General features: G+C 33.1%; 1 protein-coding gene across 1 annotated transcript; it reads right to left on the bottom strand.

Moving 5' to 3' along the window:
* Positions 1 to 2,191: 2,191 nt before the first annotated feature.
* Positions 2,192 to 15,370, bottom strand: LOC134247885 (uncharacterized). Its single transcript, XM_062730286.1, has 3 exons — positions 15,237 to 15,370; positions 11,565 to 12,351; positions 2,192 to 2,272 (listed from the first exon to the last, which is right to left on the bottom strand). The coding sequence occupies exons 1-3, from the start codon at positions 15,366 to 15,368 to the stop codon at positions 2,208 to 2,210; spliced, it is 984 nt and encodes a 327-aa protein (XP_062586270.1). The 5' UTR covers positions 15,369 to 15,370; the 3' UTR covers positions 2,192 to 2,207.
* Between the last annotated feature and the right edge of the window lie 2,064 nt (positions 15,371 to 17,434).

Raw genomic sequence — 17,434 nt, 5'->3', positions numbered from 1 at the left:
ATCACTTTAATTAAAGGTCACAAAGACCTTGAAATAGGTCGTGACATACCGTCTACCCAAGATGCATAAATTTTCTAAGTTTGATGATTGTAAGTCTAATAGTTTTCTAGTTATGACCCAAACAAAATCACAAAAGAAAAAAGAAAAAACGCCTGTAAAATGCAGAAAAATCATCCAATCATGATGAAAATCCCAGGTGCACACCTTCATATGGTGAATAATAATTGTAAAAATTTCCATACAAATCCATCCAATAGTTTCTGAGAAACGGTCCGGACAAAATCTTGTCTACAGACAGACGGACATGGTGATTCCAATATACCCCCCTTAACTTCGTTTGCGGGGATATAATAACCTGGTTCCCCGAACAAGTTTACGAATGCATTTTGCGTGAACTAATAAAATAGTAGTACAGTTTCACTTTCGTTTGCAAGTGTGTTTTGTTTGGTTTCTTTTTGCGATTAAGTTTCATGGACTTTTATTTTTTAATTAATATTTGCTATATGAAAGTTGGGAAATTTACACTTTTCTTTTGGGAAAAAGGGTACCTTTTTTGCATTGGGAACAAGGCCGAATATCGGCCCCAGATTTAGAGAATTGAGAGCCCTGTTTATTGGCCCAGTGGTTCTTGAGAAGAATATGAAAATGTGAAAAGTTTATGACAATGACTACGACGACAACAACAACAGACAACAGAAAATTTTGATCAGAAAAGCTCACTTGAGCCTTCGGCTCAGGTGAGCTAAAAATGAATGGAAACTGCAACATCATGTAAGTGGATTTTTTCTAATGGGATAAATCCTAACCTTGACCTTACTTTTTAAAATTAATGTTGAATTGTTGATCTTAGTTTAAAACTAGAAAACTGACCAGTCAGCAAGGGCCCCGCCATGGGGTAGAATTAAAAGGGTGAAGCTTACGGTATGATTAAAAATGTACGAAGAATAAACAACAGCAACTGTATTCTTAAAATTTCAAGATGATTCCTGAATATTCAAAACTTGAAATAATATCCTTGTATCTACTTTAGGCAGTAAAGAACAATTTAACATTGAATGTATTAATTAATTATGAAGCTTGTGTTATATAGAATGCCATTGCTGCCTTCAATGAATGCAAATATCATGAAGGCTTGACCTTAACTTCAAACAAACAGCAGTTGCAGACAAAGGTTTACATTAATCTTAAAGATAAAGAAAAGCCTACTAAATTTTCTGCAGCAGGCTAGATAATTGATCCCAAAGGATTAATTGTACCTTTCTCATCATTTTCTTCTAAAGTTACAACAAGAACTTTTTTCAGTATTAATGATAGAATGGGGTTTTTATAAGACTACCTTAAAAATTAATTAACATAAAGTAAAAAGAGTAATTCAAAAACTCTTCTTTAATATATTTCTTGTTTTTAGAATTCAATGAAATCATAACTATTAAAGAAAAATAAATTATAAAAATTTATATCTAAATCCACATTTCACAGTGTTCATACATTCCAAATTGACTTAACTTCAAAACAAACTTTATTTGCAGACAGAGTTGGTAATTCATCTCAATGTGACAGATAAAGATAATGCTCTGGATTTTCTTCAGGAAGAAACCTAATTAATCCCAATGGACTCATAGCCAGCATTCATTTTACAATGGGAACATCTTCAGCAGTTATCTCTCTTTGACAATGCATTCTAAAGTTAAAGATTCTACCCCACCACCCCAGCTCCAAACCAGGGGACATAGAGAACCAAACTTAGCATCAAAATATGTATTTCTGCCTACTGAACTACCACACCAAATTTGAACTTGATTGGGCAACCATAAAAAAGTTGCCAATTCATTCTTATGCATAGTTAAGGAATCTATCCCATCACCCTAGCTCCAAACCAGAAGACATTGGGAACCAAACTTAGCATCAAAATACGTATTTCTGCCTACTGAACAACCATACCAAATTTGAACTTGATTGGGTAACCATAAAAAAAGTTATTAGAAAAAACAGAAAATTTGTGGACGGAAGACAGACAGACGGACAGACGGACAGACAGAGTGATTACTATAGGGCACCCGCAAATCCTTGCGGGGCCCTAATAAACCATTCAATATATTTTATCAAACTTCAAATGCTTATACATAGAAGATTTTTAAGAATTTAAGATTAAAATTATTCTGCAAGTCATAAGTTTTGTATGCCATGTATAATGTACATGTATGATACTAACCTTTATCTGTAGCACAAGGAATTGACAAGGGCTCTTCTTTACCATCTTGGGAATCCTTCTCTGTAATTACAAAAATTGGTAAAACTTAGGCTGCACAATTTACTAGCTCTGTATTATGTGATATTTTTCTTAAGCCTTAAGAATAACATATAAAGTGCCACGCCATAGCATGATACGCCCATCAAAAAATCACAATTATCTTAAACAATCAAAAGTGCAAGAAAATCATGACAACCTTGATTTTAGATTTCCATGATTTTTCAACTCCTTAAAAAATGTGTTTATCCATCTCCTGTGGTGTAGGCATTAATTATAACATATACATGTATTGCATCATTCATAGATTTCTATGCTGGTTGTGTTAGACTTTGCCAAATGCCTGTCATATTAAACATTATCAAATTAGGCTTAACAACTTAATCTATACCTAATTAATTTTGAAAATGAAAGGCTGGCCATCAAATATAAAATGACCAACAGTTCTTCTGTCTTATTCCCAAAGGATACACTGTCAGTTAAGATAATGCTTTGAAGAAATTATTGAGACAGCTATAGCCTTGCTACATTGAACACACTAATTAATCTTTAACTGGAAGCTTGTCTACTCATTACTCCCAAGAGATTATTGGATATGCACTATCTACCATAAAGCATTTTTAAAACATATAAAACCTCAATGATTTTTTTTAATTAGATTTAATGGCAGACAGGTTTTAATATGCAATTCATATGGACATGCTGATTCCACCCCACCCCCATAAAATTAGTTTTTTTTTAAGTTCATAATATTATGTAATATCAAAACAGTTTATTATGCAAAATCAAATTAGTTTTATTAACTTCTCATCAAATTCATTTTGAAACTTATGCTAGCCAACAAGAGCCATTTTTAATCCAACAGGATTACCCATTTGGTCTAATACTCAAGGGATATAGATAGCACCGATGCTCTTCCTCACACTAAACTCATTAATTTCTCTCTCTAATTTGACATGCAATTTTCTGTTATCAAAATTCTTCTTGACCAGTGCTTGATAATTAAACTCATGGGAGTGGTGGAATTTCTTTAACATACATTATATTTGTTATAGATTGCTGTCAAGAATATGCTAAAAAAATAAGTATTTTTTCTTGATTTAACATTTTTCTAATAAGGATAGTGCAATACTTTTACATTTTTTGGAGTGTGTAAATGAAGAGAAAAAAAGACATTTTATTTTTTAAATTTCACTTAAATTAAAGGTCAAAGTGACCTTGAAATGGGTCGCGACACACCTTCTACCTAAGATGCATGAAGTGGCAAAGTTTGATGATTCTAAGTATAATAGTTTTCAAGTTATGGACCGGACAGGATTTTTCCATATTTGGCTATAACTTTTTAATTATAGGTCAGAGCGACCTACTTTTTGTGCGCGACACACCCTCTACCCAAGATGTATCAGCTGACAAAGTTGGATAACTCTAGGCCTTATAGTATTCAAGTTATGAACCGGACACGAGAAAAGCTAACAGACGGACGGACGGACAGACAGACAGACGGACAGACAGACGGACACAAAGCCTATAACATAATACGTCCCGTCTGAAGACGGGCGTATAAAAATTTCAAATTGATTTGATATCAGATTTTCTTGTGTACTTGCTCCAGTCTTCAAAATAACCTGGAAGTTCAATGTCAGGACCTGCTTAAAGCGGGCATGTAAAAAATGAAGATTGGTGTAATGTTTTCACTATTGTAGACTGATTTTTATGTAAAAATATTACACAATAGATTGCAGTCTATACTAATCTTTTGCTTCTGATATTAAAGAGTGTACGTAATATCATTCAAAGACAACTCCTTTCATTTTCTTTCTGATAATTATTATTTCTTATAAAAATTGGGCGGGGTTGGTAACAAGAGGCCCATGGGCCTTATTGGTCACCTGAGCATCATGCAACAACTTTCCAATGATTGAATTTGTTTTTAAGCTACATGCTACGGCATTCATAATTCTGAAAGAGGCACCATTGCTCATCATAACCATACACTTAGCAATTGCTTTGTTTGGTTGCTTAAAGGTACTTGGACACAGATTTGAAATTAATATTTTCTCATTTTTTCTGTATAATATCACAAATTATATATGTTAATAGCATTTCACACAAAAATTAATTAAAAATCTTATTTCGTTTAAAAGTTATTAAAGTTATTACCATTCTTTGCAATTTTTCTGTCTTTATATGAAATTTAGAAGAAAAAGAACGATCAAATAAATTTTCACTTCGCAGTAGCATTGAGGTAGCATATTATTGTTCCAGATAGAGTTTTTTTTTTAAATTAATTTTCACATATATGGTAACCAAAGATATATCGTTTTATGCTGAATTCAAGCAAAAAAAAAAAATCTTGACCTATTGAGAGCAATGTTTAAATTATAATAATTTTCTAATGAATTCTACAGTCTTATCAAATGACTCTTGTATGGATTACTAGTAAATATTTTGTTTGAGAAAATAATTGTTTCCAAAAAGACTGAATGGATGTCACCCGCTAGCTGTTCAGGTTCCCCCCTGATGTCACAAAAAAGTGAAATGTTAAGCAAACACTAGCTCATAATACTAAACACCACTGCTGAATCCATAATATATATACATGTAACTATTTAATGATTATTAATAATTAAAAGAGACAATGAGATAAAAAAAAATTGCGCATGGGCAAATATTAAATATTATGTAACTATTAATTACCATAGTAAAATTACAAAAGAAAATCATTTTACGTTCACTCTGAAAAGGTTTGACGTTGTTGAAAAACATGACGTCATTATGAACTTGTTAAAGTATCTTTGATTAAAATAAAGAAAAAACCTACTTAAAGTAGACGTAGGACCAAAATAAAAATTATTAGTTGACAACTTTTAACCTTACTTTATCAAAATCCGTGAAAATCTCAAAATTCATAAAAATTGCTGAAAGGGGCCCTTTTCCCATGGGCGCAATCAATTGTGTGACCAGTACTATTTTTATTTTAACATTTAACATCCCCGGGTTGCTACGTTCCTGGACTTGGCTTTATATATACAGGTTGATTAAAATATCAAATGCATAAAGTTTATGTAATTTATTAATGAATTTATTATTTTAAAACATTATCAATGTCAATAATGAAACGTTACAATGTATCTAATTATTCACGTGTACTGCGATAAACACACGGGTGCTGAACGGACACGCTGTCATTTTCACTTGTACATGTACCTATGCTTCTTTACACCTGACGTTATAATTTCAAATTAAGTTATCTTTTATTGTCAAAATATCAAAGTACTATCTGTATTATATTGTAAAATACATTTTTGTAAAATTCTCATCAATTAATAAATATCTATCACTTTATTTATGAGACTCAGAAGTGTTAAAATACATATGCTATTTTGAAGACTTCTTACGGAAAATATGAAAGAGATATTGAAAAAAGAAAGTTGGTTTGAAAAAATATACAGTCTGTAGATATATATAGAGGCAAAATTGTCCTATTTTGAAAACAGGCAAATTTGTGTACTTTCTGACTCAAGCTCTTTTAACTTTATTCTTAATCCTTAGGAAAAGTGGCAATTTTGATGTGTTTTAATGAGAAATACTTAAAACTTTTATCAAGAAAAATAATTTTATTCAGAGTAGAAATGCTAGAAAGCAAAACACCTTCACAAGTAACGTCATTCCGAACTAAGAGATGCGTGCAAATCGAGCACACTCGTGTTATGTACACAGTTTTTGTAAACAGGGCTCGAGTTCTGTTATTGTTTATATTTAGAATTCACCGGGTGCATTCAATCGTCACAGTCTGCTTACCAACACTACACAGACTGACAATTATATTGTGTGTTTGTTTTGATTTCGAACGTGTCTACTCTGAATTTTCTGGATAATAGTATTAATATTTTTCATTTATACAAAACGAGATTGCCACTTTCCTAAGGATTAAGAATAAAATTAAATTTGTGAGAGTGCCACGATATGTCAATCAAACCCGCCGAAAAATTTGAAATTTCAATATCTTTTAAATGAAATAAGATTTTAAATTAATTTTTGTGTGAAATGCTTTTTAAATATATTAAGTCGTAATATTATAGAGAAAATAATAACTACAAATCTGTATACAAGTACCTTTAATACCCATAAGCAGGGTAAGGGAACAAAAAATGCACTTCAACTAATCAGCAATACTTAGCAATAATTAGTTGTTCCCCTACCACACATGAACCCCTGACCCTTAGGCCTTAATAATTGATTAATACCAAGGAGCAGATTTCAAAATTAATGAATAATTCATTTTCAGTATATAAGTAGAGTCCCCCCTCCATTGTACACCTGACCCAAGGGCCTTGAAATTCACAATTCTGAAAGAAGGGCCCTTGCTCATCATAAATATAAAGGTAGTTCATCTGCTTCATACACATGAGGAAAAAGAACATTTTCTAAGATTTACCCAGGGGGAGAGAAAAAGATTTTCAAAGAATTAATGTATTTTCACTGTTTAGTCAATAGAGCCCCGCCATTAACACAAGAACCCCTGACAATGAGGCCATGAATTTCACAATTTTGGTAGAGGACTCAATGCTTCTTACATACCTGAGTTTACTCAGGAGTAAACTAAGGTATGTAAGAAGCATTGAGTCCTCTACCAAAATTGTGAAACTGACAGATGACCTAATAAAGAACAATCATTATTGTTACATTAAAGTAATATACGCTATAACGTGCGCCATTTTAAAATACGGCTGGAAATTTATATATTTTGTTTACCAATAAAAGTTACGAAAATGCTGTAAATTACACCATTTAAATTAAAAATCGTTATAAAGTTATCAAATTATAATTATTTATTATCCTGCAAGGAGAATAATGTCTATTTTTAAGTAAATCCACCACGTGACGCCGTCGCTACTTTTAGATTGATAAACAAACACGGCGTCAAGAAAACGAGGTAAGCCCTTTGAGATACAACTCACTTTTGAAATGGATGGCGTGTTACAGTCCCTGAAACGTTCTACTTTCCCATTTTTCCGTTCGCTCACCGTTCGTTCACCGTTCGTTCAGCGTGCGTTCACCGTTCGTTCAGCGTGCGTTCACCGTTCGCTCTCCGTTCACAGTTTTGCGTTCACCGTTTACCGTGCGCTCGCGTTCACCGTTCACAAAACGTTCACCGTTCGCTCTTCGTTCCGTTTAGTTTGCGTTCACCTTGCGTTCACCGTTCACTTATCGTTCAGTCTTTATTGTCATTCGGAACTCCGAAGTGAAAGGACTTATCTTTTTGATGGTAAGGATTTACACGTTTTTTAATTAAATAACTAAGATATCGTGTTTGAAGAATAATTATTTCAATGCAAAAAGTATCTACGATATATATATTTCTATTATTATAACTTATAGCTGTTACTTTATCCATTTTCCCTGGAAAAAATACATTAAGAACGTACATGTAAGTAGAACGATGCTAAAATATTAAATTTAAATAAGGGCAATGTCCCTAAACAAATACTTAAAGTGCGGCATTTCGTTATAATATAAAAGACGACAAAAATCGTTAAAAGATGAATAATAATCCAAGTCTTTTACAAGACAAGAATACACAAAAAATAATATGTCTAACAAGTTTTTAAAGAAAAATAAACAAAAACATGCTAGAACTATATATATATATGTCTGAGAATGATGAATTGTACTACAGATATTCAGTTTATTAAATATTTGTAGAGCAAATTAAATTGTTAGTGTGATTTTAAATTTTAGAAAAGACAAACTGTTTAAAATTTAATACAATAGAATTTTTGGTTCTACATCAGGTATATAAAGTGTATCATTACAAAGGAAAAAAACCTTCCTTCAAGTAACTAAATATACGTTTGCCATTCAGCATGCTTAACAGCCCCCCCCCCCCCCCTGCACCCTTTCTCCCGAAATCAAATTCTTAGTTAGTATTTTCAGTATACATTAATTAATATTCAATGTGTATTGAACATGTAACACAGAAAAAATCATTCATTATACAAACATCAAAACAGTCATTATATACTTACATGTACATGTGCCGACAGTGGTATTTTGATTTGGCAGGGATTATGTTTTAAATTCAATTTCAAACTCAATCAAAACTCAATCCTTCCAGGTATATACATGTATTGCAATTATTTATTCATTTTTTCCGTAGAAAAGCGAACATCAATTTTACAAATGATGTAAACAAAATGTTAAAACTTCTCGGGAATACGAAGTGACTCTTTGACTTCGGCATGTTCGGTGAAGCGAGATTTAAACACCTCCATTGTGTCGAATTACTTTGATTGACAGGACAAGCACGTGCACTTGGAGTGAATCGTTTGAACTTGAAGGGAAAAAAACCGATGCTTACTGTCAAATGGATTTGTTAATCAAAAGAAATGATTACTTTGACTGCCTGGAATATTAGAAAAAAAAATTAATATATGAATTTTTATTCGAGGCAACAAATCTCTCTCTCTCTCTCTCTCTCTCTCTCTCTCTCAAGTTTCTATCGCTATTACATTTGCCATGTTAAATAAAAACTATGACAACATATTTATTATTTATTTAGTTCTGAAATTCTAATCTATTACAAATAATTTGAATGCTTCTATCCATTATCTTGTCCGAGTATAATCATGGTCGGGAAATGTCTTCAGATATACATTTACATGTAAAACTTAGCTTAGAAAAATAAAATAACCAGACAAAATAAAAATAACTAATAAATATATAATATTATTGCATAAAAGTTTTTTTAATACGAGTGAATGGTGCAATATGTCAACAGACCTTTATAAATTAATTTAAAAAATCGGTATTTTACACGGAATCGCCGTGACATCGAAACATATATTATTTAGTTTTAATCTAATAATTCATTCTGTAAGTATAGCAGTTTCCTCTTCTGAAGTCCACATTATTTTAATAGTCAAAAGAATAAGCAGATTTATTTTATTAGTTAATGAATTTTATCTTTTATACGACAGGTGTTCGGTAACAAAGACACTTTTTTACGGCAATAAAAATCGTGTTATTAAACTATTGATTTAAAACATCAAACGTATGTGCAGAAAAAAATGTTTTAATTATTTATTCACTTATTTATTTATTGTTTATTTATATTTTAGCATCTAACATTAGAATATAACAGAATAATTAAATGCAAGGAAAAAATCTGAGGCAGTCCGAATAAATCGTTCATCTTGCGTTCACCGTTCGTTTACCGTTCACCGTTTGCGCTCCGTTCGCGTTCTGCGTTCACTCACCGTTCTCCGTTCACACATCGTTCACCAAGTTGCGTTCAGCGCGTTCACACACCGTTCGTTCACCGTTCGCTCTGCGTTCGTTCACCGTTCGTTCACCGTTCGTTCAGCGTTCGCTCACCGTTCAGGTGGGAAAGTAGAACGTTTCAGGGACTGTACTATTAATATAACTTATCTTTAAATGTAATCAGTATCAACCATCTATACTCTGTTATGACGCATATTAACCTTTTATTAATAATCGTTGTCAAAATGCAATGTGCCTCGTCGTCCATAATTTCACGTGGACATACGTGTCTATATTTAGACCTACTGTTTACGCACTTCCTTTATCAATATTCATGAAAAGACTGAATTCTTGATTGCAGATATTGCTTTATTGTTCTGTTATTACAACGAGTTTTATAGTTAAATTTTGTGGAAATATTATTTTTTCATTACACTTTATGTGTATCAAATCATTTAATCATTTTGTTTCACATACAAATCGGCATCCATACGGCGTATATTACTTTAAGCATTTCCCCCACATTTAGAATTTCGTTTTCTGTAGTAGACATTTTGGAGATAGATGACTTTTGGGAAAATTAACACATTCAATTGGCGAAAATGGCAGTTTATTGGCCCCATTCCCAATTCAAAAATGTTCTCTTTTTCCCAATTGAATGTGTTAATTTTCCCAAAAGTCATCTCCAAAATTAAAGAAAATATAGCTTGCCATGTAATTTGTTTTTTACAAGAATTCTCTGTATTGCAAAACAATGCTTTAGTTGATAACAAAGATCAGAAACCCAGTATGTTTATAGAGAACAATGGTTATCCCCAAATTTCCCAAAATGTCGATATTTTCCCCAATTTTGATGGACCCGGACCCATTCCCAAAAGTGATGTGAGAGCTCTTGGACTGAACACTCTCCACTTCCCAAAGTGGGATTTGCACCCACAACATAAGGATTGCCTCCTTACTTTGCCAAGCAGGTGACCAGAATAGAGAAGAAAACTTTAAAGAATTTACATGATTTATGTTTTTTCACTAAAATATATCAATAGAATCCCACTCAAACATCATAACTTCTCACCCAAGGTCCATGAAATTCATGGAAGAGACTTTCTTGCTTATCATAACTATGTACTTGGTTATTTTATTTAATGCCCAGGAGAAGATTTTCAAAGAATTCATGCATTTTCACTATATAATCTATTAGCCCCGCCTTAACAATAGAATCCATGACCCTAGGGCCATGAATTTCACAATTTTGGTAGAAGACTCAATGCCAATTACAATCATACCAACAGTTTGACTGCTTGATGTCCAGGAGTAAAGAAGAAGATATTTAAAGTTTGTATTAATTTTAGTGGTTTGGGCCCCACCCCTCAGGCCCCAGAAGGGAGGACCATGAAATCCCAATGTTAGTTCCTCTTCATCCATAGATACTTTGTGCCAAAATTGGTTAAAAATGGTTGAGTGGTTTCAGAGAAGTTAACAAATGAGGGACAACAAATGAAAACAGATAGCAATAGGTCACCAGTTTACTCAGGTCACCTAAACAGAACAGTAAAATTTGATACATACATATTAATATAACAGTAACTTGATCCAGAAAGACATATCACTTTTGAGTTGACATAATCAATTTCAGAGAGGAGTGATATTAATTAAATTTACATTATCACAGTGTAATGATCTGAAAAACTTGGATTACATTGTCACAGGACTGAGCGAAATCATCAGTTACATTTAGTGATACACAGTTGGATATATAATAAATAATTAACATTCTACTGGTTTGTTTCATTAGTGAGACATATTCCATGGTGTTGGACTACCCTTGCTGGACAGTGTTTACTACATTTTGTTTACTACTTATAAATTCTTACGTTTTTTTGTGCAGGTATGAGCTTCTGGTAAAGCATTTTTGCAATTACATGTAATATCAAGTATCAGCATGATCAGGAGTTTAGAATGTAAGGTTTACAGAATGTAGGAATACAAGAAAAAAGATTTAGATGAACTGTCAATGTTTTTAACTATGTCATAATAACTAAAAGCATTTGAATACCTTTTATTTCTATTATTCTTCTCTGTGCCTCTGGCAGTGACATAGTGTTGAATGTCAATCCTTCCAGTATCTCCCTTAAATCCTTCTGGACTTTAGCTTCACATAAAAGAAATTCAATTGAAATTAGATTCCAATCAGAAAAACCTGATTCCCTTAAAAAAACGCACTTCAATAAAGTTCTTCCAAGCTCTTGTATATCCAAATCCTGTGAGTGTGTACTATCTCTTGTGAGACCAAAGTCCCCAAATTTAATAGTATCATCATCTTCACTTTTGAAGAGTATATTTCCTCCATGAATGTCCCAGTGTGCCACACTACAGTCATGAATAAATAGCATACCAGATATAGTCTCTTTTAAAATCTTCTTTCTAAATGTATCATTGACAAATTTATGTTCATGGGACTTTGGATTCTTCAGTGTCCCTCCATCGCAAAGTTCCATTTCCAGACAAAGATATCGATGTGACTGATCAATGTACTCGTTAAAGCTGAAAAATGAAACTACATTCGGACATGATTTACTTTGACAAAGTCGAACATTTTTTTTTATTTCATTTAATGTGGTTTCTGGATCCCGCATTAAGTCTTTACACAAAATTTTCAGTGCTATAGGATTTACTTCCTTGTCACAATATTTACGTGTTACTCTATATACAATTCCAAATTTTCCACTTCCAAGTTTTTCTTCCACTTTATATTTCCTTTGAAATGATTTGTCATTTGCAAGAAGGAGATCTATTTTTTTTTCCTCTTCATTTTTTGATTCATTTTTCTTGCCTTTAAGTATCTGGAAAATATAGAACTTTGTAAGTCTAAGAATTTATCTATGACTGACAATTATGTCCAAGAAGTACATTCAAACAAACCCCTAAATCTCATTTCACTTCCTATTTTGTATAAATCTTTTTCTCAAAATCTCTTGGTCACCCTTTTTTTTCTTATTAAATTTATAAGATCTGAAAGATCTACAAAAGAACATTGATGTTAGGTAAACTTGGTTATCTCAACATTGGCAGGATTATCGGAAAATGTCAAGATATCTGAGGTATCAAGAAATCAGAATTAAGACTCGATATCCTTAATTTTATCACGTTTATTGTAGAGTAAACGGACATGTAAATACATAGTACATGTACCTACATAACTTCAATAGACTGTTGTTTGTTTGTTAAAGCTATCTCAATTTCTATATTTATTAGAAAATCTAACCAGTTATTCACACATATTATTTATTCCTTTCTCTTTCTGGAAATCTTCTCATTTAACTAATAACAGTTTTCCATCTAGCATTCTGCATGCAACTTGCTTTGTCAGAAGAGGATATGAAATGCGCAGCTGCGCTCTATAAACTCCGAATCATAACGGTATAAAGTTGACTTCGGTAATACCGAGAAAGATTTAATGCATATTTTTTTATTTTTTAATTTCACTTCATTTTTAGTTCATCATCATTCTTCATTATTAATTTTGACAGAATTAATTATGAAAAGAGTGAGTGAACGATGGGTACTAAGTCTAAGAAAAAGAAATTTGTGAACGTGTTCGTGGATATCAAATATCAAATATTTTTGATGAAACGAAGGGAAACGTTTAAATGTATGACGGTGCGTATCCGTCATATGACGTAACTTAGCTGCGGCGACTACCATAATCACACGTTATATATAATCCGATATATTAAAAAGTATAAAACATGTTGAATTGAAAATTTCAGGCCTGATTTGAAATAAATGTAGCTTTCATTATTTTTCATTTTGTTGTTTTACGTCGACGGATAGCGATTTTATTGAAGTTGTGACATTACTTTTGGATCAACCCTCGTATTTCTATGTAAAACTTGGATTCCCTACTGTGGACCTGCCCTACCCCTGGGGGTCATGATTTTAACAATTTATTATCTATACCACCCAATGATTTTAACAATTTAATATCTATACTACCCAATGATTCTTCCACATAAGTTTCAGCTTTCCTGGCCCAGTGGTTCTTGAGAAGAAGATTTTTAAAGATTTGTTCTATATATTTCTATGTAAAACTTCCCTATTGTGGCCCGCCCTTCCCCCACGGGTCATGATTCTAACCCTAACCATTGAGAAGAAGATTTTTTAGTGACCCTACCCCATTTTTGTCTTTTTCTTGATTATCTTCCCTTGTAAAAGGACTTGGCCCTTCATTTTAAGAAATTAAACTCCCCTTTACCCCTTTGTACCAAGTTTGGTTTAAATTGGCCAATTAGTTCTTTAGAAGAAGTTGAAAATGTGAAAAGTTTACAGACGGACAGACAGACGGACGGACGGACGGACGGACAAAATGGGATCAGAAAAGCTCACTTGAGTCTTTGGCTCAGGTGAGCTAAAAAGTATTCTTGTTCAGGCGTCCAATTAAGTAAATCACATTAATGTCAGAGAAAACTATAGGCGCTAGTGAAAAGGTAGCAACCTGTATTCATGGTATTATTAACATGATTCATTGTATTACTGTATGCTGTTCTATAGAATGGGTCTTTTAATAAGTTTTACTTTCGAATACTTTGAAGCAGTATACTTTGGCCCTCTGCTATGAACTCTAAACTGTTCATTTTTTTATATACACAACAGAAAGCATTATACCACAAACCTTGTCAACCTACATTTCTTAAGACTATTTGAAAAATGACCCAATTACAAATTTTCAATATTTCTTAACACTTTACAACTTACTAAATTGTTATGCAAAATAAAATGAATCCTCACGTTATAGAAATATTACGTTACCATTTCCCCGCAAGCACTTTCTAGCAGGGTACAAGTTTCTCTAAAGTTTAGCGTAAATAATATTATGACATAATATTTTAATTAGAAAATAATTTTTTCTATTTTGTGACATTAAGGAAGTATGAAATAGTTGGAATTTGGCAATAAATTGAAGATTTAATGAACTTTTTAAAGTGCGTGAAAACGCGTGACTGCGGGGAAGGGGGTTAATCATCTCCTTTACAGGGGTACATTCATTAGAAAACCCCCCAGAAATCAATGTCCAAGTAGGATATAAAAGTAACTTAATATGTTTATGTTATCAAAAATAGATAATTTGTGTGTGTAAAATAATTTAAGCTATTTTACTTATAAGCAGTTTGCAATGGAGTTTTATGAAGAGACTTACTTTTACAATCGACAACTGACTTCTACAATTCAAACAGTGACTAACTCCAATTACTAAAATGTAAATGTCACCTGTCGAATGTAAAAGTAAGTATCTTCATAAACTCCATTATCCCTCTCAATCTGACTGATAATGGATATACAGTTAATTTTAAAAAAAATATTTATTTATTTTACCTATGTGAATTTGTTCTATATAAAAATATGACGAATAAACATGCGATCTTTTCCAAACAAACCCTACCGTGAAATAGTTTTTGTGCTATCTGCCCATGGTGAAATAGTCATCAAACTATTCACCAGCAGCATTCTGTTTCTCTCGCTTTTCATCTCGGAAAACTTCTGATTTTATACAGAAAGTGACGTATACATTATGACATAACAAAAGTAAAGTCAGCATCGGTATAATAAAACACCTATTTATTGAATTAGTATTTGGACAATAGCAAGTTTATCGTCCCCCAAGACAGCAAACTATTTCCCGAGGCGCTCACAGTCAGCTCAGATGAGATAAAAAACAACAAAGCTTTACCTCTTGATTTGGAGATTCAGAAGGGGGGCTAGGAGCATTTAAAAGTTTATCATTTATCATCGAGTCATTTTCTTCTTCATGTTCTTTGTCTTCATCATTGTCCTCTTTGGCAGAGGCCAAAGATTTATCCATTTCCCTATCTGAAAAATGAATACATTAGTAAACATTATGTACAATAAACATATATGTGTGTTTGTAGATAACCATGATAATTGAGCTTCAACAAACTGCCCAACAATCATACTCACAGGTGCATTGCAAGGCACGGGACAAAGCCCCCCCCCACCCCCCACCCCCCCCCCCCACACACACACACACAGTGACACACATTATTATTTTTTTTTAATTCGAGATCCGTTTGTTTTATCCTAAAAAAAACACCTTATTTGTTTGAATTTGTCTGTTCCTGTGGACTTTGCCCCCGCTAGGTCTTTGCCCTGGATCCACTGGAGGCATCAATGTAGCCTTAGGCCCCCTGACTTCTAGGATTACCTGTTTGCGCTAAGTGGTTTCATGATGATGTGTCCATTTCCCATATCAGGACTGGACCATTAACTTTTTTCCCTACTTGTCCATTCGGACAAGTGACCAAGATATTTACCATGTTTACTTGTCCGACCTTCAACTTCACCTGTCAGAAAATTTTTCAATGAATCTCTTGTTATGTTAACTTGAAAACAGTTTAAAAATTAAATGCGCTTTATCTATTACTGTTGGTATTTATAAATAAGACAAACACATATAACACAAAATTTTAACTAGACTTCCTGTCCTGACAACAGCATAAATGTTCACAAGTGAATTTGTAATATCAATCAAATATGTTCCAAACTCGTAAACGTCGTAAGATCCACACCATGTAACAGTTTGGCTGCAATTAGTGGACATCGATCCCGATCAAGTGTGAACTTACATAGCGATTGATATCGAGATCGAAATTCAGGTTTATGTACTGCTTCCGTTTTTACTCGATAAACTTTACAATAGTTGTTTTATTTTTAATGATTATTATTATATGAATTCTTTTATACATAGAAAAATCACTTGTCCAATCGGACAATTGCCCAGCAATATTCACTTGTCCGTATTTCTTTTTCATTGGTACCAGACAAGCGGACAAGCGTTAATGTCGAGCCCTGCATATTGCCCTGAGAGGTATTGCATTTCAAAGTTTTCTTAAAAAATATACAATGGAGCAATGGTTAGAAAGTTTGCTCTAAAGCTGCGAAGAAATGTGTTGATCTTTACTTCGCGGGTTTGAATCCAAGTGGGACGCGTAGACTGGTCCTTCAGATGTGACCATATAAAGTGAGGTCCTACATCGCAGTAGGTGATAGTAAACAGTTATAGAATGGGTTTGAGGGAAATAGCAATTTTATGGTCCCCCGAGGGAGGAAACTATTTGCCAAGGCGGCAAAGCCGCCGAGGGAAATAGTTTCCTCCAGAGGGGGACCATAAAATTGCTATTTCCCGAAAATCCATTCTATAACTGTTTTATTATACCGAAACAATCAAGGGCAATTTAATTTGTTTTTTTTTTACCAGATATTCCGACTTAAAAAAAACTCTGTAGTGGCATAATTACAAATGCATGCGATTTAACACAATTTTTGATACTATAGTACATTTTATTTTTAGTAATGCATCGTGTCCTTAAACAATTCAATTATTTTTAAACAGTATTTTCACTGACATTTTGAAGAATTATCGGTGTCTTCATTTCGTATTATTTTGACATCGCATGTCGAAATGTTTTGACGTCATAGTTACATTGCGAATAACATGACGACACAGTCTCGAGATTCCTTGAACGCTCCGCCCACTGTACACTTACGCTTGCGCCTCGCCCAATATGGTTTTTTTCAAGGACTCCACATATTTCCGTATTACCCCTCTAAGTGTCTACATAACTAATATTATCCTGCCTCTGATAAAAATCGTGAAATTTCATTGGCCGAGAGCAATACTGCATGAAAGGATGTTATGCTGTCTACCCACCTCACATTTTTTATGTGCCCCCTCAACGTGACCTACCCACCGTATATTAAAAATTTACCAACCACACATCATCAATATACTTCTTTCACGTGACCCGCATGGAGCTTCATAACTGATGTCACAATGCGTCTGACGACAACGTACAACGGATGTAGAACGTCTTGCTTGGACGTTCAGTGAAAGCGGTTTAATTAGCTCAA

This window comes from Saccostrea cucullata, unplaced genomic scaffold (genome assembly GCF_032062105.1).
Source record: "Saccostrea cucullata isolate Sc308-1 unplaced genomic scaffold, CSIRO_AGI_Scuc_v1 ctg1520, whole genome shotgun sequence".
In the NCBI taxonomy this organism is placed as follows: domain Eukaryota; kingdom Metazoa; phylum Mollusca; class Bivalvia; order Ostreida; family Ostreidae; genus Saccostrea; species Saccostrea cuccullata.
The sequence above is the reverse complement of the archived record's forward strand: the minus strand, read 5'-3'. Positions and strand labels throughout refer to the sequence as shown.

What these genes read in the sequence shown, in the direction of transcription:
- LOC134247885 (XM_062730286.1), bottom strand. Translation starts at nt 15,368, where the DNA reads ATGGATAAATCTTTGGCCTCTGCCAAAGAGGACAATGATGAAGACAAA. An exon ending in CTGAATCTCCAAATCAAGAG is followed by an intron (nt 12,352 to 15,236) that starts GTAAAGCTTTGT and finishes TATATTTTCCAG; the next exon opens with ATACTTAAAGGCAAGAAAAA. An exon ending in AAGAATAATAGAAATAAAAG is followed by an intron (nt 2,273 to 11,564) that starts GTATTCAAATGC and finishes TTGTAATTACAG; the next exon opens with AGAAGGATTCCCAAGATGGT.